General features: G+C 35.2%; 1 protein-coding gene and 1 pseudogene across 10 annotated transcripts in view; one reads left to right on the forward strand and one right to left on the reverse strand.

Annotated features, from left to right (window-relative positions):
• The window catches only part of LOC113404509 (neuropathy target esterase sws), a 33547-nt gene extending 11125 nt beyond the window's left edge, over window positions 1-22422 (forward strand). Inside the window, exons 5-30 of one of the 10 annotated variants that reach the window (XM_026645434.2) lie at window positions 850-995; window positions 1405-1533; window positions 2034-2114; window positions 2995-3114; window positions 4837-4938; window positions 5329-5421; window positions 6061-6192; window positions 7454-7492; window positions 8413-8509; window positions 8866-9074; window positions 9321-9476; window positions 9714-9870; window positions 10139-10297; window positions 10409-10527; window positions 10912-11025; window positions 11868-12050; window positions 13118-13273; window positions 13604-13723; window positions 14206-14392; window positions 17419-17535; window positions 18030-18150; window positions 18237-18327; window positions 18763-18971; window positions 19282-19426; window positions 19972-20022; window positions 22187-22422. In XM_026645434.2, coding sequence (XP_026501219.1) covers window positions 850-995; window positions 1405-1533; window positions 2034-2114; window positions 2995-3114; window positions 4837-4938; window positions 5329-5421; window positions 6061-6192; window positions 7454-7492; window positions 8413-8509; window positions 8866-9074; window positions 9321-9476; window positions 9714-9870; window positions 10139-10297; window positions 10409-10527; window positions 10912-11025; window positions 11868-12050; window positions 13118-13273; window positions 13604-13723; window positions 14206-14392; window positions 17419-17535; window positions 18030-18150; window positions 18237-18327; window positions 18763-18971; window positions 19282-19426; window positions 19972-20022; window positions 22187-22297 — 3344 coding nt within the window. In that variant the 3' untranslated portion in view covers window positions 22298-22422. Of the gene's footprint in view, window positions 1-849; window positions 996-1404; window positions 1534-2033; window positions 2115-2994; window positions 3115-4836; window positions 4939-5328; window positions 5422-6060; window positions 6193-7453; window positions 7493-8412; window positions 8510-8865; window positions 9075-9320; window positions 9477-9713; window positions 9871-10138; window positions 10298-10408; window positions 10528-10911; window positions 11026-11867; window positions 12051-13117; window positions 13274-13603; window positions 13724-14205; window positions 14393-16845; window positions 16963-17418; window positions 17536-18029; window positions 18151-18236; window positions 18328-18762; window positions 18972-19281; window positions 19427-19971; window positions 20023-22186 lie in introns of all 10 variants that reach the window. The other 9 variants (XM_064220947.1, XM_064220948.1, XM_064220949.1 and 6 more) reach the window with 9 other exon arrangements.
• Window positions 22423-24545: 2123 nt separating this feature from the next.
• On the reverse strand, window positions 24546-26586 carry LOC113404510 (uncharacterized; annotated as a pseudogene).
• Window positions 26587-26667: the final 81 nt, after the last annotated feature.

The following is a 26667-nucleotide window of genomic DNA, read 5'->3' on the forward strand; positions in this document are numbered from 1 at the left end:
CTCTGAGGATAAATGATTTATAGTAGAAGTAACGGCTCATGGATTATACTTGAGTTTATTTTTAAACGAATCTGGTTTTTCGTGACGAATGTTAAGAAATAAATCTTAAACAAGATTGTTAACTAGATAAGAATGTGTAAATTGCACCAGTTTTTTTTTTTTGTTTAATTAATTTTGTTATCTTCCTTTGTTCTTATTAAAAAAAGATTCTTTGCAAATAGTTTTTAATTAGTAAATCAACTTATTAATTTCCTTTGTTTTTCATTTTCGTGTTTCTAGTGTTTATTATATGTATGTTGTGTACTACTGCTACTGTGTTGTCAAATATATAAAAAAATATTTTTCAAGACTTTCTGTAAACGAAAAAATTAAAAATAATTATTTAAAAAATAACAGTTTCAACATTTTTTTTATTTATCCGTTGGTGCCCACACTAGGTAATTCAGTAAAGTGGGTATCCACGTGGATACGTGGATAAACCAATAAAGTAATCCTGAACGATCTATGACAATCAATCCTCTGTATTAACCAAAACTGTATATGTCGCGAGTCTTTTTAAAGGCCCTGCGACATATTTTCCCTTTGACTGTCTCGTTGATCTAGCGGCTAGCGTTTAAGCCTAAGTATCCAGAGATCCTGTCAAACACCGGGGCTATTAAAAAGCGTTATCTTTTGAGTAATTCTCAGTAGTAGTCTGGAGTGTGGAAATTGACAGTGTACAAATGCCGTGCCGGTATCATCTGATAACGAGATTGAAGAAATAAGGAGTGCACAATAATATGCTACGCACAGTTGATGGTTCCTGTTGAGAATCGCCGAGTAAAAATAATAAAATCCTCAAAATTCCAGGCGATACCGACGAAAACGTTTACGTCGTGCAAACGGGACGCGTTAACGTTTACATAACGAATCACGACGGCACCAGCCTCTCGCTGAAGATTGTACGCGCCGGGGAGAGTGTGACTTCGCTGCTCAGTTTCACCGACGTCTTGACGGTAAATATTTGTAATTTATTGTTTAACTGTTCTCTGCTTGCGAGCTTAAAACGAACGATAACAGCTATAAACATTTTTTTGATATTTTTCTTTTTATGTTATGGTAGGCGGACGGACTTTTGGGCCATCTGATGGTTAGGGGTCGTCACCGTCCATAGACATTGGCGCTATTAGAAATATCAACCATTCCCTTACATCACCAATGCGCTGCCAACCTTGGGAACTAAGATGCTATGTCCCTTGTGTCTGTTAATAAACTGGCTCACTCATCATTCAAATATAATATACGATGAGTCGGTGGTACCCACCCAAACAGGCTTGCTCAAACCAATAAAGTACCTACCAATAAGTAAAGATCTGTTTGATAAATTAATATTTCATATATTTATTTTAATACCATTGTCGTCAGGGTCATTCTCAACCATACAAAACTGTCAATGCAAAAGCGTTAGAAGACTCACAAGTGATAAAGTTGCCGATGCGAGCTTTCCAGGAGGTCTTCAAAGAGTATCCAGATATATTCGTCAGAGTTATACAGGTACTGTGTATTATATGTATATAAAAATAGAGGATTACGTACATTATTTGGACTTTAACTATTTTAGGAATTCAAATACCAAGTCAATTTGAAATTTTGTAAGCTTTGATGTCCTTGAGAATCGACGGTTACAAATTTACTTCGTTAATAAATTAAAGTTAAGTTTTAAAAAAAATGTAAATTTCCCACTGCTGGGCTAAGGCCTTCTATCCCTTTGAGGAGAAGGTCTTGGAGCATATTCCACCACGCTGCTCCAATGCGGGTTGGTGGAATATACATGTGGCAGAATTTTGTTGAAATTGGACACATGCAGGTTTCCTCACGATTGAAATGAAGATTCAGTAGTGCTTGCCTGAGTTTGAACCCTAAATCATCGGTTAAGATGCACGCGTTCTAGCCACTGGGCCATCTAATTTTTTTTTAATGTACTTTAATATCTATATGTATATATAAAATATATATAAAGATGATAGATTATTTACAAAGATATGTTTTTCCAGATAATCATGGTGCGTTTACAAAGAGTAACATTTACCGCGCTCCATCAGTATCTCGGGCTAAGTGCTGAACTGGTTAATCCTGTAAGTATTCTATTTACATTTGGTTGCGTTACTTTGGAACAGCGTAGAGGAATAAACTGCCAAATATCCTCAAGCAATGAGGTATTTACAATGCTGGGGGACGCTAACATGATACTTTGTACTTTGTTATAGTTTTACATTGTAACTAGTGGTCTTCCGCGGCTTTGCGAGCGATTTCGTGGCTGGTCGCCAGGTATTGAGCTAAGCAAGTAGCCTAAGTCCATTCTTGAAGTTTAAGCTAAAACAATAGTAAATTTCATCAAATTCGGCTCAATGGTTTGGTTTTGATAGAGCAACAGACAGACAGACAGAGTTACTTTCGCGTTTATAATATTAGTATAGATACTTTGCTTGTAGAATATTTGGTTTATTTTATTACGTAAAAATTAGGTTATGATTATATTGGGACAAGTAATCATATTGACACTGAGAATGTCAAACATTTCTTGCTTCAATACGCTATCAATCAGTCTGATTAATTTAATGAAGAGCCTGTCATAGCACTGGATTGGCTTCAAAATAGAATTAACAATACAGAGTTTATATGCTGGCGTTAGAATATCCGATACAGGATCCTGTAAAAGACTACAATAATAGCAAACCCTCACAGGATCATCTTTGTTATATTATAAATGTGAAAGCTTAGATGGATGTTTGTTTGTTGACTCAATCACACCAAAACGACCACCCCTCCGGTATTGCTGATGTCCATGGGCGGTGGTAGTCACTTTCCATCAGATGAGCCTCCTGCTCGTTTGCAAACTAGTATTACATAACATACCAACTTATATATATAAATGATATAAAAATATGTATTTAATGTGGTGGTACGTTTCTTTTATATAAAATATAGAAAAGTTATTTAAAATTAATTTTTCAGGGTCGAGATAAACGTCGCCCTACGACAATGCCCTCTCCCGCAAAGACCGGTAAAGTTGTAGACAGCGGCACCACTATGCACTCCCCTCACCACAGCGAACGAGCCGTTTCGGAACATTTGGTAAGCTCGGTGACATTTATCAACTGATTTTGGTAAATCTAACTTATATCGAGAAATATTCGAAAGTATTTGATTTTAATATATTTTAGTGTGATATTTAAGTATTTATATTGCATATTATACAGAGTGAGCTTTTTCCTTAAGTTTGTTGATTAACTGTTTTCTCCAAAGATTCTTATATAAAATTCATGATCTATATCGTCGGCTTATAGCAAGAATTCATTAATAACAGAGATTAATTAATTCTCAATCTGATTATTATTATTTAGTATATAAAGTAATTTATTCGTTTATACAATGTATTTTTAGTTATGTAAGAAAATATTATAATTCTTATTTAATTAGTTTCTAATTAGACGGATTGCGTACGATATACCAATTTTTTTTAAAGAACTTGTATTTTTTCTAATTTTAAATATTTAATCTTTTCTTTTTTTTTTGAGCAAATGTCTATGTTGCAAGGATTTGTCTATGATTAATCGTACATTTAGTTAGTTGATGAAAAATAACAATTTAAGGTACATCGTTTTGTTATCAATGAGTTCTTGAAATAAGTCAACAATATTATGGTTTTAATGAAAACATTTAAATTTTTAGCTATCCAGAATAACATAAAGTCGGTTTTTATCCATAATGTTTGTTTTGTGTGTGTGAGTTTGAAATAGTTGTAGTGTTTTAATGTTTAATAATTCACACAAAACCAATATAATACAATCATTTCGATATTAGTCTTTTAGGGTAAATTAAGGGTTTTTACTAAGAATATACGATAAGACTAAAAGTCTACCGATGCCAGTTAACTAATTGACGAAAATGAAGAGACAATTTGTATTATTTCTGTTAAATTCTAATGTGTGAAATGGGAATCTCGGTGGTTTTTTTTACTAAGATACACATAACAGATAAAGGATGAATAGTAAAAAAAATAACATAAATTATGTTTTTCTATAGCTTTGACTGGTATTGAATTAGGACAGTACTGTGTGTACGAATACGTGCAAATTACCATATTTTAACATTTCTACGCGTGGTTTTTTTGGAGAAAATAATTATGGATTTTTTTTTTATAGATTTTTGTACAATTAATAATTAAACGTTCTTGAAACGGCAAAAAAACATTTTCAAACTCTATAATAATGAAATTTTATGTTAAACCTACATACATATAAGAATCCGTCCTGGTTGATGGCCTTTGCTGTATATACTGTTTACCAATTTAGTTGAAATATGAATCAGATAATTCCACAGATTAAGAGTAGGCTAGATACCGCATTGGACAGAATGAAAACCGAGCGTGTCATCTCTTTTATACCTGCGATGACGTCATCCCAGCCCAGCGGAGGGTTGGTAATACCGCCGTTGACTCAACTTATTATGCTAGAAGAGTTTTTATAGTTTATAACGGCAGAACTACACGTACACAATCTGAAGTCGTCGCTCGTCAAATTTGTGCATAACACAAACTTCGCGCACGCTTTGACAGACGGTTTGCGGTATCTAGCCTACTCTTTATCTGGGTTATTCTACGAGATTGAAGTATAGATTTTACTATATATAGAAAAACTTAGTTTCAATAAAGATTCGACAAGTACTTGACTTTGTTATTTAATTGAAAATTAATTATTAAATTAGCGCAGTGAATAGTACTAACTTGACCAATTTTTGGTAAAAACGTTCATTTTTCACAAATCTGCCATACAGTGATTTTTGTAACTGTAATAGCAGGAGGGTCAAGGGTCTTCACCCGTCCACATTCAGGGCAGGAAGCCGAGACCGGACATGGTTCCCGATATAACATCTAACACCCCACAGAACACTCCACAGGTAACAGTATACTAACCGATTCCTTAATAATAAATAAATAATTAGGTACTTACTATTTTTTTCTTCTAATTAATGAGTTCGATGCGAGACTAAACTAATATTATTATTTCCTATTTAATGCAGTGTGCTTGTGTTATGATTTGTGCTCGCAATTCTTCCTAAGCTTTGTTCGGGTATTTTGAAATAATTGTAGGTTTATATATACATACATATGACTGTATGAGGCGGATGAACCTCTAACACGAAATTTAATAGTTTTGCACGCACCATTGTCGATCCCATCTTGACTTAACAGATTGCGTTCAAGAGCAAATGTATGTTCCATAAATACAATTTAAATATAAGCTCAGAAATTTATAAATACTTAATATGATTTTTCATTAATTTCAGCTGCAGCCCGATGTCCAGCCAACATCATCATTCCAAAGACCCAGAGAAGGTTCCTCGTTTAAGAAGCATCATACTGATAATATGGATGAACAGGTATGTCTTCATTATTTATTTTATTCAAATCAAAATCAGAGACATTATTTTTATGTTAATCAACGGATCAGAAAAAACTTGTGGGCAGCAAAAATATGAGCTATTTTGGTTTTGACGTCCCTGGTCAACGACCATGAGGATTTAATCACAAAATAAATCGCTAGGAACAGATAAGGCCTTATAGTACGACACAGCTTAGACGTAGCATCGTCAAATTTCGCAAAACCGATTACATCCGAATTAATTGACTTCGAGATCATCATTCTTTATTTATTTGTTATGCGAAAATTATTTTGATGCAAACGTAATAATTTGTAATATTATATAACGAAATACATTCGCCGAATTAACGATTGTTTGTTTTTTTTTAATTGTCGATGCTGCATTTAAATTGTGTCATACTATACGTTTGCGGCACATATTTTTATTATTTTTTCTTTTGGTTTATAATCAATCTATGTGATGTGTTCATTGAACCTTCAAAGAGCTCTAGGTAATCTTACCTTTTTTAATTTTAATAAATTGTTGTTTGTTGTAGTTTATTTATTCACACATTCATGATTTAAACAGGTTATGGATCTTGATAGGTATTAAAAATAATACCTCACATAAAAAAATTAACTAATTTATCCTACTCAGGCTTTAATACAAATAGCGACTGAAGCCTTCGTCAAAGAGCTGGGTCTAGATAACGATCAAATACTCAAAGGAAATGTTCAAGTAAGGGACCTGCCCGCCGGTACATATATCATGAAGGAAGAGAGCCATAAGGTCAGTGTCTGATTTTATAGTTGAGTTCTGATAAACTAATTATAATAAAATAATAATACATAAGTATATCTAACGTTCGCCCCCGTGTTGGGGGAGGGCGATTAGTCGGTTGTACGTTTTACCTATAAAAAAATGTCCTTGTTTGCGTGAATGCGATGAAAAAATTTCATCAAATTCGGTTCAGTGGTTTAGCTGTGAAAGCGACAGACAAACAGATTTACTTCACATTTATAAAATTAGTATATATTATATAAAAGTCGTCTAAAAAAATTCCTTTTCATATAATTTATATATTAATTAACGGTATTTACATACTATTTGGACACATCAACACTGCTGTAAAATATAGATAATTTAGAAGTATAGACATTTATTTAATCTAGCAACACTTCACACTTGTTTGGATTATCTGTCAAAATATTTACAAACTAAAATGGGCTTAAAAGAAGATACACCAGATCTGAGAATAATCGGCATTATTCTTATTCACTCTTTGTGGTTATTATAATTTTAATATGAAATAAAATGGGGGGGGGGAGGAGTCAAATTAAATACTTTTTTTTTTATGGCATTGATTGGCGGACGAGCATATGGGCCACCTGATGGTAAGTGGTCACCACCGCCCATAGACAAAGGCGCTGTAAGAAATATTAACCATTCCTTACATCACCTATGCGCCACCAACATTGGGAACTAAGATGTTATGTCCCTTGTGCCTGTGATTAAACTGGCTCACTCACCCTTCTAACCGGAACACAACAATACAGAGTACTGTTATTAAAAATAAAAAATTAACGAATTCGATTGTAGGATACACAATAATTACATTTGATGTATTCCATTTTCGAAGATTCCCAATAATGATTGCTTCGTTTTGAACCGAATGTATCTGTCTCACGGCTGGTGTATATTAAAAGAAGTATTAGCGATGAATTCCTTCTACTGTCAACTCGCTACTAATGCCCCTCAAATTAGACAGATAAGCAATATTTATTGTTAAGAATAACCGCATAGTATCTCCACAGTTTTTCTCCGTTGAATCAATTAAAAAAATTGTACAAAGTTAATTCTAGGTACACTATTAACAATAAGTATAAAACCGGAAGATATTATTAAATGATCTGATTTTTATTCGCGTTTTAGTTGATATTATTAAAAAATAAAAAATACTAAACTTAATAATTTAAAATGATTAGTAATTTATTCTAATATTAATACTTTTCTTCATTATTAACGTATTTCGTTTGATTCCCCCCAAAAGCTCTATTACTGTGTGAAGGGTGAGCCGGAAATAGTTCAGGTAGCTATGTATGATGTGCCGAGTGATTTGTTTATAAAGAGTGGTGTGAATTTTTGTGCAAAAAATATGTCGATAATATCATATTACATATGTAACCTAAAAATCCACCTTTAGCCTCTAAAAGGAAACTAGTAATACATTATACCAGTTTTATGATACTTGTCATAGTTTTTCGCCCTCGTCAACATTAGTCACTTTGTTCCATATTTAAATTAATATATATTTTTTAATTATTATCTCGGGGCCATCTTATCATATACATCTTCTTTGACCAATGTCAGCTAAATTAGATTTTTAAATTATTAATTTAAATGTTATTATTATTATTGTCTATTCCAGGTTTACTTACGTCATTTTTAGAGGAATGTCCTATATGTTTTGGGGAAGTAAGGATCCTATTTTATGGAGGGAAATTTTATAATAGTTATAGCCTTTTATTCCTAAACATGGGGTTACAAGAGGTCCCTAAGTTCGGTGTGCCTTTTGGCATAGGCCTCCTCCAATGGGTCCTATCCCTTGCTACTCTCATCCAGAATGGTCCCGCTGTCTGTTTCAAATCATCTTCCCATCTCCTGACTTGACGACCCCTACTTCTTTTGCCGTCTCTTGGTTGCCAGAGGGTGACTTGCTTACTCCATTAGTTAAGGAGGGAAATTTAATTTACCTTAAATATATTGAGTTTTCTTCAAAAATTTGTAATATTATGAAGGTATAATCAAACTTTGTTGTTTTTTTTATTTTGGATGATTGATGAGTAGGCCATTTATTGTTATTATTTATATTCAAATACGTACTTAAACGTGTGTGCGTTTTTATTACTTTTTATCTTAATCAGAAGCAGAAGTTGGGCCATTGGGTACTTTTGTAAATTTCTAAAATATCATATAAATATTTGTAAATAATTTCGATTAATATACCAGGACGTGGCGCTCGTGTATCTGCTATCGGGCGCTTTGCTCGTATCTCAGAAAGTCGCGGAGGGAGAGGGTGAAGTACATATGTTCACCGCGTATCCGGGTGAGTTTTTTTCTTTTTTTTTTTTTAATATACTTCGGGAAATCAGTATACCATACAGGGCAGATTGCAACACCCTCGCCCAAAGACACTGCCGACAAACTAATGTATAGACGGTCAATACATCGCCAAATGCCAACCGCGACCTCCGAGATTCTATGTCTATTGTTCTTTTAAAAGGGATTACTGCTTATTGTGGTGAGTGGGTGTTAACAACCCAGATGGTTTCTGAATATCATTATCATTGCTATGTTATGACAGATTAAGTGTGTAAATTTTCACAGATTTTTTTTACAGGAAATCTATTATTTCGGAAATTTTAGAAAGTCGATTAAGACAGTTGCTTAATGCTTTTATAGGCGAAGTCGAAGGCGGTCTTGCTGTATTGACTGGGGAGCCCAGCTTTTTCTCCATCCGAGCGAAACATTTCTCTCGTATCGGTCTTCTGTCCAAGACTACGGTGTACAGCATCATGAGGGAGCGACCGTCGGTGGTGTTGCATATCGCGAACACAGTCGTGCGTCGTCTCTCGCCCTTCGTGAGACAAGTGGACTTCGCTTTGGATTGGGTGAGAGAATTTCGAATTTGTCACAACCATTAGGATAATCTTTTTGACTTTAATTTGGCCAATGGCAGCCGATGACACAACCGGCGACCAATGAGCGTTCAGTATTTAGTCAGATTAGCAAACAATTTCAGAAGCTGGTGTTCCATATATTTGATATCTTTGTGCAACAATTTCTAACGTAAATAGAGTTGAGATCGTTGGCATACAATTGGCATGACAGTCACATTGCTATTTTATTAATTCCAGGTATTCCTGGAATCAGGACGAGCGGTGTACCGTCAAGACGAGGAGTCAGGGTCCACGTTCATAGTGCTTAGCGGACGATTGCGTTCCGTCATAACTCATCCCAACGGCAAAAAGGAACTTGTTGGTGAATACGGCAAGGGAGATTTAGTGGGCATTGTAAGCAAAAACATTGTTCAAATGTGTTTGCAAGTTTACAAAATAATTTAAGCTAAAAAAACAATATTGCTATTAAATTAATGAAACGTGCGCCGAACTGGGACTCCTGTATTTCAATTAGCAGCGCGAATTTCTTCCAGTGAAAAACATTGCTTGACATGCAAAACTAAATATTTGGTGTTTGATGGATAAAGAGGATGGTCATCAGGTACCATTAACATTTTGTTTTCGGCACAGGTTGAAATGGTGACACAAACTCGTCGCAGTACAACAGTGATGGCGGTCCGTGATTCCGAACTAGCGAAGCTTCCAGAAGGTCTTTTCAACGCGATTAAGCTAAGATTCCCGGTGGTCGTCACGAGGCTCATTAACTTGCTGGGACATAGAATCCTGGGTAAGCTTGAACTTCTAATGCATTTTTAATAAACAAAACACAGTTTAATTTATTTTAGTGCGTTTTAAAAATTATTGTGTTATATTTTATTAAATCCTTTTTGTGAAAATGGTATTATATATTATTTTTAGTTAGCTGTAATGTATTTATCAATTTTATATATCTCTGAAGTGAAAAAACACCAGAATGATATATAGAAACAGTATAAATACAATTCTGTAACTGTTACGTACCAGCGCGGAAACGCGTCATGTGTGTCTGGCGGCAGGCTCGTGGCAGAAGCCGACGGCGGGGCTGGGCGGCGCGGCGGCGATGGAGTCGCGCGCGTCGCAGCACAACTTCTCCACCGTCGCCGTCGTGCCCGTCAGCGACGACGTGCCGCTCACCGCCTTCACCTACGAGCTCTACCACTCGCTGTGCGCCATAGGTGACACGCACGCGCACACGCGCACACGCACACACGCACACCGCGCCACGGGCCAAGGTCTTCTGTCATAAAATGTATTTATTTACTGACGAAATTATGATTGTCACGCAGGACCAACCGTACGTCTCACGTCGGACGTGATAAGGAAACTCTTGGGTCTCACTATAATGGACCCCAACAACGAATACCGTCTCAGTTCCTGGCTCGCTCAGCAGGAGGACAAACACAAGGTAACTAACTCGAATTGCTCACATCTGAAACTCGATTTTGTATTCACTTATTGAGTGTCGTTTGTTATTTTCGCATTAGAAAATGTATTTATTTATTGTTAATTCAATATATTCCAAAACATTCATAAGGGATTCTACTAATTTGTTTCATTTTAACTACAAAGTATGCGTTAAAAAAAAAGCAATAATTTCATCAGAGTACTGATGTGAAGTTTGCGTCAGTGTGTTTATGCGTGTTCATGTGTCTGTGTGTGTACCCGTGTGTAATATGTAAATGAAATGGATTGTTAATAAAAAATTGAAGTTTAAAGTAAAGAGGCCTTTCCATGCAATATTGAAATCCTCGCGACCCGAATTGAGAATGTGTTTTCGTATTTTTCAAAGGTGGCATTATACCAGTGCGACCCGAGCCTCACGCAGTGGACCCAGCGTTGTATTCGTCAAGCTGACTGCATTTTAATCGTCGCTTTGGGAGATAAGCAGCCGAGCATCGGAAAAGTATTTATTGTTTTAACTAACATATATTTATATAACTAGTCGTCGCCCGCGTTTTAGGGATTTATCGTGAGGTGTTAGGTATGAAAAACTAGTCTTATGTCCTTGGAGTACGAGCTTCATTCAACAATTTTTTTCGAATTATTTTCAGTGGTTTGACCGTGAAAGAGCAACAGACGGGCAGAGCGAGAGAATTACTTTCGCATTTATAATATTAGTATAGATTTATATAATATAAACAGAGCAAAAGTTCCACTAGTCAATTTCGTCCATAGACAATGTAAGAATTTTAAGCTATCGTTGAGAGCCGAGATCGCCTAGTAGCCAAAGCACGTGAATACCGATAACTTGTCATAGTCAATGAATAACCGAAGCGTCGAGTTTCCACGTTCTTAATTTCTGTTTATAATGCTCTGACTCATGTATTAGATTCATTAATATTCAAACCTTCTCTTCCAAAGCAGAGGACGCTTACCCCAACAGTGGTTAATTTACAGACTGTTAAATTTACTTAATTAATATTTTTAATGGAACTCGGCCCAAAGGATTTGTCATTACTTTAGTTTAATTTACTAGAAGTTATTTTTATTGATTAATAATTTAAAAGTTTGGTCACGGCGTGGTCGTCTGTGCGCAACTTTAGTAACCTATTAAAATTTTAATATTGATATCCAGTGCATTCCAGAAGATATTCACATATCATCACAGTATATTATAATTTATGAAATAAAATCCAATATACGTTGCTGGTCCCTCTCTCTTGGTCACTCATTTTTTTTTTATTTTTGACTCCAATCCTCCATTTTCAAAGTTTTCAAGTATATTTATTTATTTAACGTTTACAGATCGAAAAAGAAATCGAACGTCTAGCGATTCGAACCCAGAAGGAGCTGGTGCTGCTGCACCGCGAGGGCGGCCCCAACCCCTCGGGCACCGTGCACTGGCTCAACATGCGCACGTGGGTCAGCCAGCACCACCACGTGCGCTGTCCGCACCGCATGTTCACCAGGAAGAGCCAGTATCGGATTGTGAGTGATAAACTATATTTAATAGCCGGTATTACTAAAGTCAATGTAATAATCGCATATCAAATCATTGCTTTTCACGCTCGTGTCCTGCAGTGCGATTCTGTATGAATTCACTTCGTATCTCACTCGTGAATTTTTGACAAGTTGGTAGCAAGACTTATGCAAGTTAGCAATGGTCGCCTCCTGGCTATTTCTTTGCATATTGAATATTTGTAAATTGACAAAAAAAAAGACCCGCTGACTTTCTTTCGCCGGTTCTTCTAAGGTCAGGGTGTTTTCTTTTCCGAACCGGCGGTAGTGTTTAATTCGATAACCAATAAGTAAGTGTAGTGCTTCTATATTGAATAGAGGAATTTGATTTGATTTGGTTGAAGAATATATCGATTAAGAAAACGGATTTGGGATTCATCACTGTTAACACAGGCTAAAATATCTTTCGTCACGGTAGCATGCGCAAGCGATCCCGTGGCGCCCGTCGAAAGTCGGAGAGGGTACCGCTGGTTTTTTAGTGGGTAAACCCGACGTACCTGGGCGCACTCGGCGTCCAGGGCTCCGGGGAGTAGAAAAAAGAAAGGCTAAAATATCTAATAGTGGTCGAAATAACTATTGAAACGAGATATCGAGTATCGATTTTAATCTTTATAAAGTACTAGGATGTTGCCAGATACATATTTTTATATCATCGTTTGATTTATTTTAACATCTTATGTTTTTTAATATGTTTATTATAAAATTACTGTAAACACTATTTAACTTCAAATATAAACCGTAAAGTTTGTTCGCTATTATAACGTACGAACGCTATCACCAAACTCAATCAATCAGAAATCTTACTCAATTGTTTAATTTAATTAGCATTAAATACATTTTCGTCAGCGTTTTTGATAATAATAAATTGATTAATTTCTTTATTCCTGAACTTTACAATTTGTTGATTATATTTACAGAATTATAATCTGAAAAATCAGGATCAAAATTACATAAGAATTTTTCAAGGGATAATATCCTAGCCTGTAATGAGTCACAAATTGATCAATTGAAAAGATCGTCACTCACTTCTACTACAGAGCGAGCTGTACAGCAAGGTGCTGATGTCGGAGGCCAGCGTGCACTCGGACTTCTCTCGGCTGGCGCGCTGGCTCACCGGCACCGCCGTGGGGCTCGTGCTGGGCGGGGGCGGCGCGCGCGGGGCCGCGCACGTCGGCATGATACGCGCCATACAGGTACACACGCGGCACGGGCAGCGGGAACACATACGCGACCGACGGCAGCGTGATCACAAACGCGACCGACGGCAGCGTGATCACAAACGCGACCGACGGCAGCGTGATCACAAACGCGACCGACGGCAGCGTGATCACAAACGCGACCGACGGCAGCGTGATCACATACGCGACCGACGGTAGTGTGATTACAAACGCGACCGACGGTAGCGTGATCACAAACGCGACCGACGGTAGCGTGATCACAAACGCGACCGACGGCAGCGTGATCACAAACGCGACCGACGGCGGCGTGTACATGAATGTTGATGTAGTTTGTTTTTTTTTTAGGAAGCTGGCATTCCTATCGATATGGTGGGTGGAGTGAGCATCGGAGCATTCATGGGAGCGCTGTGGTGTATGGAACGTAATATCACGACTGTTACGCAGAAGGCTAGAGAATGGTCAAAGGTAGGTTTGAGATTTTGTTACTGCCTATCGACAGTAAATTATTTTACTGTAAGTTTAATTGATCAAAGAATGAGCAATATGTTATAAGAATTGCTACCTACAACGTTATGCTAAAAAAGTATGGACGAATTACTCGTATTTGTAAGTTTCTTATCGTAGTATTTATTTGAACAAAGTCAAAAGTTGAATGTATCAACTTTACATAGCAATGATAAATTGAGAAACTTAATATTAATAAACCAATACTATTTTCTGTATTGTATCTAAATTTTACGAAATCACATAAAATATGTACAAATTTATTTTTTATGATATAGGTAGCGGGCAGGCCTCTGTGCCACCACCGCCCTTAGATTAGGTGCTGTAAGAAATATTAACCATTCCTGACTTGACCAATGTGTCACGTACCTGTGGTTACACTGGCTTACCCACCCTTTAAATCAGAACACAATATCTGCTTTTACTATTCGAAATGTTTCCAGAAAATGACGCAATGGGGTAAACAGCTCCTTGACCTTACGTATCCCGCCACATCCATGTTCTCCGGGAAACAGTTCAACGCTACCATTAAAACTACCTACGGCGAGGTCCATATCGAGGATCTGTGGTTACCGTACTTCACCGTGACCACTGACATCAGTTCTAGCTGTATGAGAGTCCATCGGCACGGTGAGTGTTTTAATCCTCTCGGAATCTTGATTTGATTAAACCGTTTATGTAGACAAACGTCATTGCATAGCTAAAAAATATTATGAAATAAACTATCTGCATAAATATTCGGATGATAATTAATTTTATAAATATTTTTTAGAAGGAATTATACGAGTTGAAGTACCAAGTTTCAGAATATACCTTGTTTTCATTTACATTAGCTTATGGAATAATTTTCCATTGTAATTGATTTTATTTCAAAGAGCCGTAGTTGATAAGAATTTACCTAGTATACCCTACCCCATCCACTCGAGTACAGATAATCAAACCTTAGAATTACATACTCCATAAGATTTTATAATATCTTTGCTGTTCTGCACTACAAACTCTTGTAGTACAAGTATATCTCTATTAACAACTTCACCGAAATATTCCAAGTGCTAATTAATAATTCAAGATGTCCAATGATATCGCGTCAATTCAACGACAAATTTGTTTATTAGTCTGTACTCCCCACGTGATCGGGATAGGCCATAGATTCCATAATTCCAAAGACTGCAAATATAATCCAACATGTATTAAGTTTATTCATATTGTATTTACATAATATGTAGTTAATTAACACAACACATTCATGGACAGGAAATTTTTTGTGTGTTTATTGTTTTATTTTGTGATTACAATTTGCTTTAGCACATCCTCTAACCCAAACATTGTTTATTTATTAATAGTTTTTTATTGGACAAGGGACATAAATACAATATCAAAAACACGATAAAACATTTTATGATTCTCGTCACGTTTCAATGTTTAATGCATGCAAGTTTCGCTTATTTGTGTACCACGATGCGTCCTGCTGACCAGTTGTGCCAGAAAAAATATCAATATTTATATATGTTTGATGTTATTCTGTGATGTTTTATTTTGTTCGCACCGCGGATTTGTCTATGCCTCCATACGATCGTCAATATCTATGGTGACAGTGACGTCAGGACTTCGACGGGGGAATCACAGATAAGAAAGATTTCAAGTAAACGATAATTTCTTGCCCTCGTCCGGAGTTTTCGCTAGTCACCGCTAATTCCGCTACAGTGATATTGTTTTGTCTTTCTCATAACCACACTCACTTGCATTCATGTGTTTACCAATTACGAAGTTAAGTGTACGCTAGTATTGAGTTTTTTTTTCTATTTACCCCCCCCCCACACACATATATTTATTTAATTTAAAAATTAAAAGCTATCGTATCTTGTTTTCTTAAAACGAATCCGACATTTGCTTTGTGTTGTCATTACTGAATTAATTATATGTTTAAAAAAAAAAAAAAACAACGAGCGCTTGTGATTGGTTTACAGAATAACGCTTACAATTTTTGGGAGATATTTTAATATGTAGAGTATTGTTTCGATACGTCCACAATGTCGGGTTGGAAGTGATTAATAGATTTATCGTTCATTTTGCATTCGCCTTCATAACACGTCTCCATCTTCATGTCTATGCATGAGTGTGGTTCTTTTTCATTTTATCTTTGTTTTAAACTATCATCACTGTAGTGATTCCCTTTATGTTATCGTCGTAGCAATTTAGACTCTACGTGTAAAGTTTAGAGTTGTTTATCGCATGCATATATTAGAGGTAACACAATAATTAGGACGTAAATATTACATTTCTAATATAGATTTCGTTTTAATAAATAAAATTTCACAATACATTCATAATGTGAACTAATTTTTGGGAGAGAAATTCCAAGGTCGTTTATAGTGGATTCAGTTACTAAAAATTATTTGCATGATTCATTTATAGTTAGCACTTAAGTCTAAATTATTTTTTTGGTGTTTACGTCGTTTCATTTTTAGCATGATCGTTTCTTCATCATCATAGCCTTCATCGTCAGCAAAGTGATTAGTTATTGATTAAATAATGTTTCATTTGTTCATTGTAAGCTTTCGTTGTATTTTATGTAAGATTCTATTAAAAAAACTTTTTTATTTATTTAACATGTATAATTTCAAGCGAAAATATATTAATGTAATTTAAAACAATGATAAATTTAATTGTGTAATTAATTACTTTATAATTTTAGATATATAATTAAATATTTTTTTTGTATTTTAGGTCAAGTACTTTCTTCCTCATATCACTGTTTCCTTTCCATGGATTGTGTTAATACATCAATCGACAGACACAGAATTGTTATATTTATAGGCGTTTCATAATTTTTGCACTGAAAATCGCACTGGGTACGGCTGGTAGTAAAGTTGAATTAAACAATAATGATTAATTATAATTGAGGCTACATTTTTCTAAATCTCTATAATATTACCTAGAGAATTCATAATATATTTACTTATTTCAAATTCAGAACGTCCTACTTGGGATATGCATTAAATGTATAAATTTTATATAAAAATAGGCTAAAATTAAATGAAGAAAGCCTTCAGCAATAATTAATAGCAATGCGCGCGCCGCAGGTTCTCTATGGCGTTACATTCGCGCTTCGATGTCGCTGAGTGGGTACATGCCCCCTCTCTGCGACCCAGTAGACGGCCACCTCCTATTGGACGGCGGTTACGTCAACAACCTCCCAGGTAAACCAATCACAACGCACCGTTTCGATCGTTCGTCACGAAACGACAGTAGAAAACGTGCGTTCATAAGTCGACCAATCGGAAAAGGTTGTTCGTTGTATGAAGCCTCATAGCGATCGTTTTTAGGCTGAGTGTAAATATTCTTTAGTAGTTTCCTTGTTTTAATTCTTTATCACTTATTCTGTCTCCTTTCGTAGTAGACTATTTTTCTTGTCTGGTCTTCTTTTTTAACGGTAGAATTGTCGGTCATATTGTGCGTAGGGTCGTTATGAAATCCATAGATAATTTTATAGTTTAACTAATTTATATAAAATACTCATCCATTAAATATTTACACTCAGTTTCCAAAGGTAAGTGATGACAACACTGGCATTTGTTTGGACAATCGCTAATGCGTAATATTGCCATCTAACGACGAATTGTCCGGACAAAATTGTACATCAGTGTTTGAAATAGGCATGTTATGGAGATACTGTCGCGCTTCGATGAGCATCGCAGGCATATTTCCACCGATTTGTGATCCCTCCGACGGTCATCTACTTTTGGACGGTTGCTACGTTAACAATGTACCAGGTTGGTGTGTAGTCTTACGTACTATTGAATATAAATTATTCATTTATTTAGCAAAAATATTCCCAGGCTAGCACCAGGAATGCATCGGGCCTTAAAGTCTGCTGACTTAGTTTGTCAAACAGGATAAGAGCAAGCGAATGATACTGACTTTTGATTTTGTTTATTTAATATTTTTGGTGAGTTAGTCAATTGTCAGTATCATTATTGGCATATAAATTGAAATAATCAACATCATAGACGTTATAGTTGGCCTAATTGGCACATTTAACAGCAAATTTGTCTCAATTGTTTTAACTAAATATTAAAAAAATACTTAATTTTTAAGTCACTATTTACAGTAGAACTAACTTAACAACTGTGCAAATTTTGATACTTCTCGGAATTCGTTAATTCTACCCTAATTTTAAAATACTATAAAATGCTACTAAAATGTTATACGTATAGATCACCATAATCTTCCTTAAGGAGTAATATTAATGTACTTCTATTTTCAGCGGATGTAATGAGATCTCTTGGTGCCAAACACATCCTAGCTATTGATGTGGGTTCCCAAGACGATACCGATCTCACAAACTATGGAGACGACCTGTCGGGCTGGTGGTTACTTTGGAAACGGTAAAATACCATCAAATCATACCCTCGGACTTATTCCGTTAATTTAAATATTTTCTTGAATTATTATTGTTTATTGAATGTTTCAGATGGAATCCATTCACGACACCGGTTAAAGTTCCGAATCTTCCCGACATTCAGAGTAGACTCGCTTATGTATCTTGCAATCGGCAGCTGGAGGTGAGTGGAAAATATTTTTTCATATTTATGAAAAATGTGGATTATTAACAGCCTGTAAATGTCCCAGTGCTAGGCCTCCTCTCCCTTTTGAGGAGTACCATGCTGCTCCAATACGGCTTGGTGGATACACGTGTGGCAGATTTTCACTGAAATTAGGCACATGCGGTTAAGATGCACGCATTCTAATCTCTGGGCCATTTCGGCTTTGTGCATGGAGGTGGATTATCATATGCGTATTATTTTAACGGGTACCTACTCGAATCTCTAGTGAAGCATCTTGGTGAGTGGTATTAATGGTAAATATCAGTCATGTGCCGGGATATTAAGGGGCTCATACAATATACTTCGCAACACGTCATGCGAAAAGGTCATATTTTCTAAACTTGTATGTATTACTAGATTTTTTTTTACTCATTAAATTATTTTTGTTTTCAGGAGGTGAAGAAATCCGATTACTGCGAATACATCCGACCGCCGATCGACGCGTACAAGACGCTGCAGTTCGGGTCGTTCGATGAAATCCGCGAGGTGGGCTACCGACACGGGTCCGCCTACTTCGAGGGGCAGCGGCGCGGGGGCGGCGGGGGCGTCAGCGGCGCCGCCGCCGAGGGCCGTCGGCACGATGCGCCGCCCGCGCTCACCGAGTGAGATTCTTTTGTGTCGTAGTTAGGCACCGGATGTTGAGTGGTCACCGCTACCTTTTTTATCTCCTTTGGAATATTTTGGAGATGCGTATTCTTAAACTTCTAAATTGAGAGGTTTGTTTGGATAGATTTCATTTTTATTATTAGAACGTTATTGTTTTCCTTTCATTGACTAAAATATTAGGCCCCACCTTCAGTTTCGCCAACTTTTTTCTCTGGCACAGCTCTGAAACGCCACACCGATATCGATCACACAGAACGGATGCGAGCAATCGATGATACTAATACCATATTTACGCTGACGTTCCAGCTACACGTTCACGGACCTGGCGCAGATGGTGTGCTCGGTGCGCACGGCGCGAGACGTCGACAACGAGTCGTCGTCGTCGTCCGACTACGACGACCAGCGACACTTCGAGGGGTACGCGTCCGAGCCCAGCGGGGGGCTCCTCGAGGTGAGTACCGACTGCGTGCGAGCTTTCGTGCAGACTTTGGGTGGTTAACGGTGCGAAACGATGACGTCAACCCTTGATAAATAGATAAGCGGTTAAATATTTCAGTATTAATAATAATTGTTTTTAAATTATTAACACTACATATAATATTGATCGATTTCGTATCTACAAATTTTAAAAATGAGGTGATTGAGATAAAACATTCGACTGCGAGCACCCCGTCCGTGAGCCTTCTGAAGAAGTTAGAGCAGTTATTTTATGAACAAATTGATTTCATCAAGAGGGTTACTTTTTATAAGTGTTTATGATATGCTATAAATATTTTGTACAGATACTTTAACCAATATTTAATAAATATCTCACTTTATTTAACATTAAACTCGAAAATCATGTAAATATTAAAACAAACCATTTTAGTACTTCGCTTTTTGTGTCTCTTGGTGTGATCCATCTTTAGGTCTTAGTGAAAATCTCACAATCAGTGTATGGGTAAGAAATGTTTAGTTTTATATCTCGAATGAAGAATACGATGTTTTGTACTGTAGATGTCGTCAAGCGTAGAGGATGGCGGTGCGTGGATCAGCGACACGGAACTGGTGGGCACTTATTGAGCTGCACGAGGCACATTAGTTTGGGTTTAGCCTTTTTTATAATTTTTTTTTTTTTTTTGGTTTTGTTGACGGTGCACTCTGAGCTTTTGGGGAAAAATATTTTATTTACGATAGTGATTGGATTGAGATAGTGAAAAATGTTTCATGTCCGTCTTAGGCATTCATCGTGAAATGTCTACATGGATAGGAACTAAACAATATCTGCTCGATATAAAAAAAAATACTTTTTATATTTTCAACATTAATCACTAGTATTATTATTGCTTTAGGGAAACTTCATATGAACCAGAAAAATATTTTTTCTATCTCATTGTATTCGTTACGGCGAGTAAAACCACTTCACATTAATCAGTATATATGTATGTTACTTTTCCAGCATACTATTCTAATTGCTACTATCCTACAATGCATCGGGCTAGCTTTCTTGCTTTGTGTCGTTTATTGTAAACGCAGCTTAACTACTGGGCTCTAGTACTCAAGATGCCCATTAGGGCTCATTATAATTCGAGAGGGTCTTCGTTTATGTGTCGAATTGGTGATATTTTTTAAATTGCAATTGTACTTTACAGGAAAATTATTTATATTTGTTGAAGTTAATGGCTTAGTTATATTTATTGCTTCTATATCTAATATTGTTGTTTCACAAAATATGTAATTAAATGTATTATATATAAAATAATATTAAAATTAACATAATTTAATCCGATATTTAATAAGTCTGTTTTGATGGAATTATTCCTACAATAACATAGAGGATAATTTATATAAAGTAAGGTTGGGACGTACTACCTCATTTCTCTCTCTTTCTCTCTCCCTCTATCTCTGTGTATCTCTATGTTTGTCTCATCTACATCAATACATATAGTACAATAAATCAAAGAAATATATTTTGACAGCTGTCAGATTTTTTGGTAAAGGCATGTAAAGACTTTATTCAAGGAGGCTTTTACAAGCATTTTTAATCTTCATTTTCAAGCTATATTAAGTAAAGCTACCACCGGTTCGGAATGTAGATTCTACCGAGAAGAACCGGCAGAGAAACACAGTAGTTACTCTTTTTCAACATTTAAAATACAAACTTATTTTAGTTAAATACAATTACAAATGTATATCCTGTTTTTCTATATAATCTTGTATCGATGTTTGGAGATAAATAAAATATTCCGAAAGGTCTTGTTAATGTACTGGTTTATATCATATATCTATATTATGATACTGAAGAGTTTGTCAGTGTACTAATTTGAATCGGTTATGATTCCTATAATATTCGATCCATGAAACATATCGATATCGGTTAATTATAGTTCATAATCGATTACAATTTCTTCGAGAATAATGTATAGTCATATATAAAGAGATTTGTAAATTGAATTTTTATCGTAGATTTATAATTTACATACATGTCAATTTCTTAGATTCATCATAAGCTTTTAAACACTAGAGGTTCAGTAACTGGTCTAGTATTTTTGTCGAATCAATTTAAAATCGGGTAGGTTTGATTTTTTGAAAATTTCTTGTGAGCGTGAATTTGTATTATCGTAATGAAGGTATTGAATTTAATATATGTGTGTCACGGAAACGAAGAAAATCACATTGTGGGTGGATTATTTATGTTTGGTTCTTAATGTCAATTGTTTAATATAATTACATGATTATGAAGAATTATAAGTGTTGATTGTTGTGACATAAGAAATGTCACTGTCAAAAAATATTTCTTCGTTTTGTTTTGTCGATAAATTGTTTTTAATCATTCTGCAAACTTTTATAAGACGCTTTCTGTAATTAGAAAAAATAGATTGTTACTTTAAAAAAAAAATTAAGACTACGTCATTATTTGCACTTTTCCTTTAAATTTTTTAATTCAATACATTTTAAGTATCTTTGACACATTTATAAGACACTGATAGATATTTTAGAATTTAGTTCATTGGCTTCACACTGGCTTTAGATTTTTTTTATAATTACTTTATAATGGTCTGACGAATGTTATACGTGTGAACGCAAGAATATGAGTTAACTACATATGTCCTCTGACATAGTAAGATTCAAATTTGGCATAATAAAAAAAAATATATATAACACATTTTATTAAAAACGAATTTTGCAATTGTTCGTGTACGATGTTAAATTCGAAATATTGACATTGCAGGAGGGTTTGCGCACTCGTCGTGTAGGCGGATCCCTCTCGCTATCAGAGGACGAAATGGACTCCGAAGCAGAGATGTACGACCCCCTCAACAAACGTGGGGGAGGTAGATGAGACCCGACCTTGCACGATCTGTGCAAGGCGCTCTACAAATACGTGCAAGATGAGAAAGAGAGCGTTGAATAGCTTCCTCGCTCGGCTGGAACTTTTATAGTGACTAGTGTGTACGAATGACATTTTACGAAATGAATAGTATTGTACGACCCTTATAATGGAGCGTTCCTGTGGAAATAATTGGCAATTTTTGTGTTTGCAACCATTGCAAGTCTTCCGGAAGTCACTAACAATATTATAAAATTGTATAAATTATTGTTTATTGACAACTAAATTACAGAAACGAACGTCATGAATAAGTGTTTGCAAATCAAAGGTTGCCAAATTTCCAGCGATTAAATGCAGCGCAAGGTGAATTACAATCACGTGCACAGCATGAAAGAGAGCGCTGACTGGCTGTCTCGAATGCGAGATCACTTGCAATGATATTAAATTGATACTGATAATACAATGTTTCTTAATTGGATAAACTTCACTTGATGGTGATCATTTCAATTATTTATTTAAATTATATGTATTCTAATTGGAGTATTACATATGAATTATAAAGTTAAACCCTACAAAGGCAAGTTGTATGTAGAATATTAAGTTCTTGGTTTGTAAATTGAAAAAAAAAATAGTGGTTTTATTTTATAATGGAAAGAATTCCGGTATAGAAATAAAGACATTTATTTTTTTTATTTTATTCCGTTTTCATATACTTGTCTTGTAAATTTTGCTTCAAACGTGATTTTTGTATGTAACTAAAAATTCAAAGTATTTGCTTACATTTAAAACCAATCGGGAAAGCCCACGACTGTGCATAGTGTTTAAGGTTTATATTTAAAAAAAAAAAGTTATTTATGATGTGTAGCCAATTGGGGCACTTAAATAGTTGGCGATTTCTGTGTTTCCAACACTGTTTCCATTTTATCATATCACATATCAAGGTGATAACATTTGTTAGCAACATATTGCTAAATTCACTTTTCATAGATATTTAATCTTATAGAAATTTAAAATTGGACACATGTATTTTGATATTCTATCGTAATCATCCTGTTAAACTATAATTATTAATATTTTGTTAAAATACACAGATTATAATAAACACTAAATATAGTCTACGCATAAAACGCACAAGTAAATAGATATAATACAGAAGACTTTAGTATATGTGAGTTTGTCATTTAGGAGGTCCTTAGATACACAAACACTCAAAGATAGCACGCTAATATCAATAAAATTATTTCTCACTTATATTTGCAGCGGGTGTTTAGTTAAATGCCGATGTCTCTCTCTGTTATCACCAATTTGACAGACGAAAGAAGAAGACAGCATTGTTTAACTAGTCACCCCCTAAACGTTAGGTAAAGTCTCGGGTCAAATGTAATTTTGACTGGAAGAAAGGTTTGACTGTAACAGAAAAAAAAAACCTTGGAATATATTGTAACCGTAATTAATGAAATTAAAATATTCCAAAGAATATCTGTGATCAGTTTCAAAGTTAATCCGCTGTGAATAGCTTTTTATTATTCTATTAAGTATGTGTAACTTCGGTTGGTATAATAGTTACTGTATTACGCCAAATTCGATTAATATTTGCAAAATGATTTGCTAATAAATCCGGCGTGAAAGTATCCAATTATATTCATTATTAGATTGAAACTTTCAAAATATCTTTATAATGAAAAACAATGACGTAAATAGATTCAATAAAGTTACAACACATTTAAGTAGTTAGTCGTCGAACATCGTCCATATTTTGGCTTGGACTAGATCTCACATTTATGGCGAGTAAAATTTTCGATGTTCATGTATGAATATATTTTAAATAATCAATCATTATTATTATTTATCAAATAGACATCGTTTAGTACGTAGTGCCATATATTATACATAGCAGCTTCTCTCTACCTTGTGTTTCAAACGATGATATGGTACGTCGTATTATGTACTTAGTACGCAATAACTATATAAGGCTTAATATATGGAATATGATTAGATAAATCTCTAATATCTGATTGTTAGACCAGTTATATTAATGTAAAATCTTAAAGATTCCTAGTATAGTGATGTACAACTTAATATTTGTATGTATGGGTAAAAATTTGTATATATGGAAATAACCGAACGAATATCCGTAAGTTCGCCAACGAAGGCACAAAAATGTAGCGAGTTAAATACCAAATGTAATTCAATGTATTATTTCAATAAATGCTCAAACAGTTTGATCGTGTAATTTTATTTATCATATATAATTAAGTTGTCAATTTTTATAAGATTTCCGGTTGATTGCGATAAGTAAGTTCGTTTTCATTTCATGTAATCGTCTCAAGTAACTGTGAACGTTTACGACCTCGGCGTTGTCGCCGAAATCGTTCTTGATAGTCTCGACACCTTCGATGCTCATTGTCCTATAATTATGCCCCGTTTCCAATCCGTAACTCGTCGTCTCACTCGTGCCGTCCCACTCTTCGTGACTCCTTATTTTGATCGCTTGAACTTTCCTCTCCCAATTATTTTTCATATGGTGTCTGATATCGGGACATTCGCAAAGGTTTATCAGAACATGCATACATCTCAATTGCAGAGTCGGCTTGTTAGAGCAAATGCACAACAACATCAGACGCTTAGTTAAGTCGCCACAGAACTCTTTGGCCCGCCACTTGGACCGTGTCGTCAGCGTGGTGTAGCCCAATAAACCCGCAGCGCTAATGCGGACTTCAATTGATGGTGACCCAAGGTAAGGTCGTAATAAGTTAGTCAAGTCGTAAATATCCGCTAATTTTTTACCGATATCATGTTTGCAGATTTGTGTCAAGCAATCCATTGCTCCGCTGATAATTCTCGGATCAGTATTCTCTAAAAGTTTCAACATTATTTGAAAAGCGTTTGCCTTCAAAGCTGGTACTTGGTTCCAATCTATTAGATTCTCCAGAGTATTGAGATACAAAATCGCAATTCCTACGTGCTCATTTTTTACCATTTTAAGTAAATTTTCTATGATATTATCTGTTTCAGTGATGATTTCGCTTGAACATCTGTCCCTCGTGAGAGTCTTCAGGGTATACGCCGCAGCGTATCTTATTTCTGACCGATCTCTCATAATTAACCACATGAGGTTTTCGAATATTTTTGGTCGCGTCATGATCTGCTTCCGCCCTTGGTAAAAGTTTGCCAGGGCATATCTTTTCTCGTATTACAGGGTTCTTGTTTTGCATCAAATCTATTAGACGGTAAACTACTTGTAAATTGATTAGGAACATCGCTTTCTCTGATATTTGAACCTATTAACAAATTTTAAGAGGAAACTAAAGGAGGATAAAGTTTATCTTAGGTTAAGGTAAGGTATTAGTTAATATTTATGTTATTAAATCTTTGAAATTGTACAAGTAATTCAGTAATCGTGCTCTGTACAATATAGTTTCCAAATTAAACCCATCAGTCCATGATTTTATTCTAGGCACATTTAAAATAAAATCGTTTACTATTATGTGAAAAAAAACAAATATAACAGATTAAAAAAGGAAATCATTTTTGGGACTGTTACAATGTAGGACAATTTATGTATGATGGTACTAAACAAAAATACCTGGTCCAATATACTGTGTATGGCCTGCAACTGAACAAGATAGTCTGACGAGTGTAGATCTCTGTTAATGAGCCTGAGGCCGACACGTCCGAACCCCAAGCGGGCGCGAGTTATGTCAACCTGCGGTGCGTACAGAGACGGCTGCATCGACTCTAGTCTTTGGGCGGGCGGGATTTCTATAATACAAAATTCATATGATCTCTAATGGTTATATCTTTAATAAGTTTAACGTTAATTAAAACAACATTCAATTTTAAATATTATTCAATTTGCAAGGTCAAATGTAAGGCAATAATATTGGTATTGGTATCGCTATGAATAAATAATTCTGACAAATCAGAATTAAAAACAAAATTAAATTAATCTAAAAGACGGCACGATTGCTTAGTCTGTAGAGATTTAAAAAAAAAAAATTGAAATTAAAATCTAGTCTATGTATAAAATTAGGAGGAGTGTTGATACACTAAGCTAGTTACATTATAAATTGTGAGTTATTTAATGTGATTTCGTTTCATACCCGTGTGAGGATCGAAATGTTTGTGTTGCATGGCCATGTCAACCGCTTTGTTTATAACCCGCGGGTTCATCGCGCAAACAAGTTGCAAATAGGAATTCTTGTGCGGACAAAACATTTTAATGCAATTCAATAATGCATTATAAATTATATTGTATTTATATAAAATAAAAAATGTAAATGATTCTGTAAAGTGCTATCAAATTGTATTAGTTTTACTGACAGCGTCCGTCAAATACATGTTTTTTAGAATGGCCAATTCTAATTGTACCAATAATTATT

The sequence above is a fragment of the Vanessa tameamea genome, chromosome 5 (genome assembly GCF_037043105.1).
Source record: "Vanessa tameamea isolate UH-Manoa-2023 chromosome 5, ilVanTame1 primary haplotype, whole genome shotgun sequence".
Taxonomy (NCBI): domain Eukaryota; kingdom Metazoa; phylum Arthropoda; class Insecta; order Lepidoptera; family Nymphalidae; genus Vanessa; species Vanessa tameamea.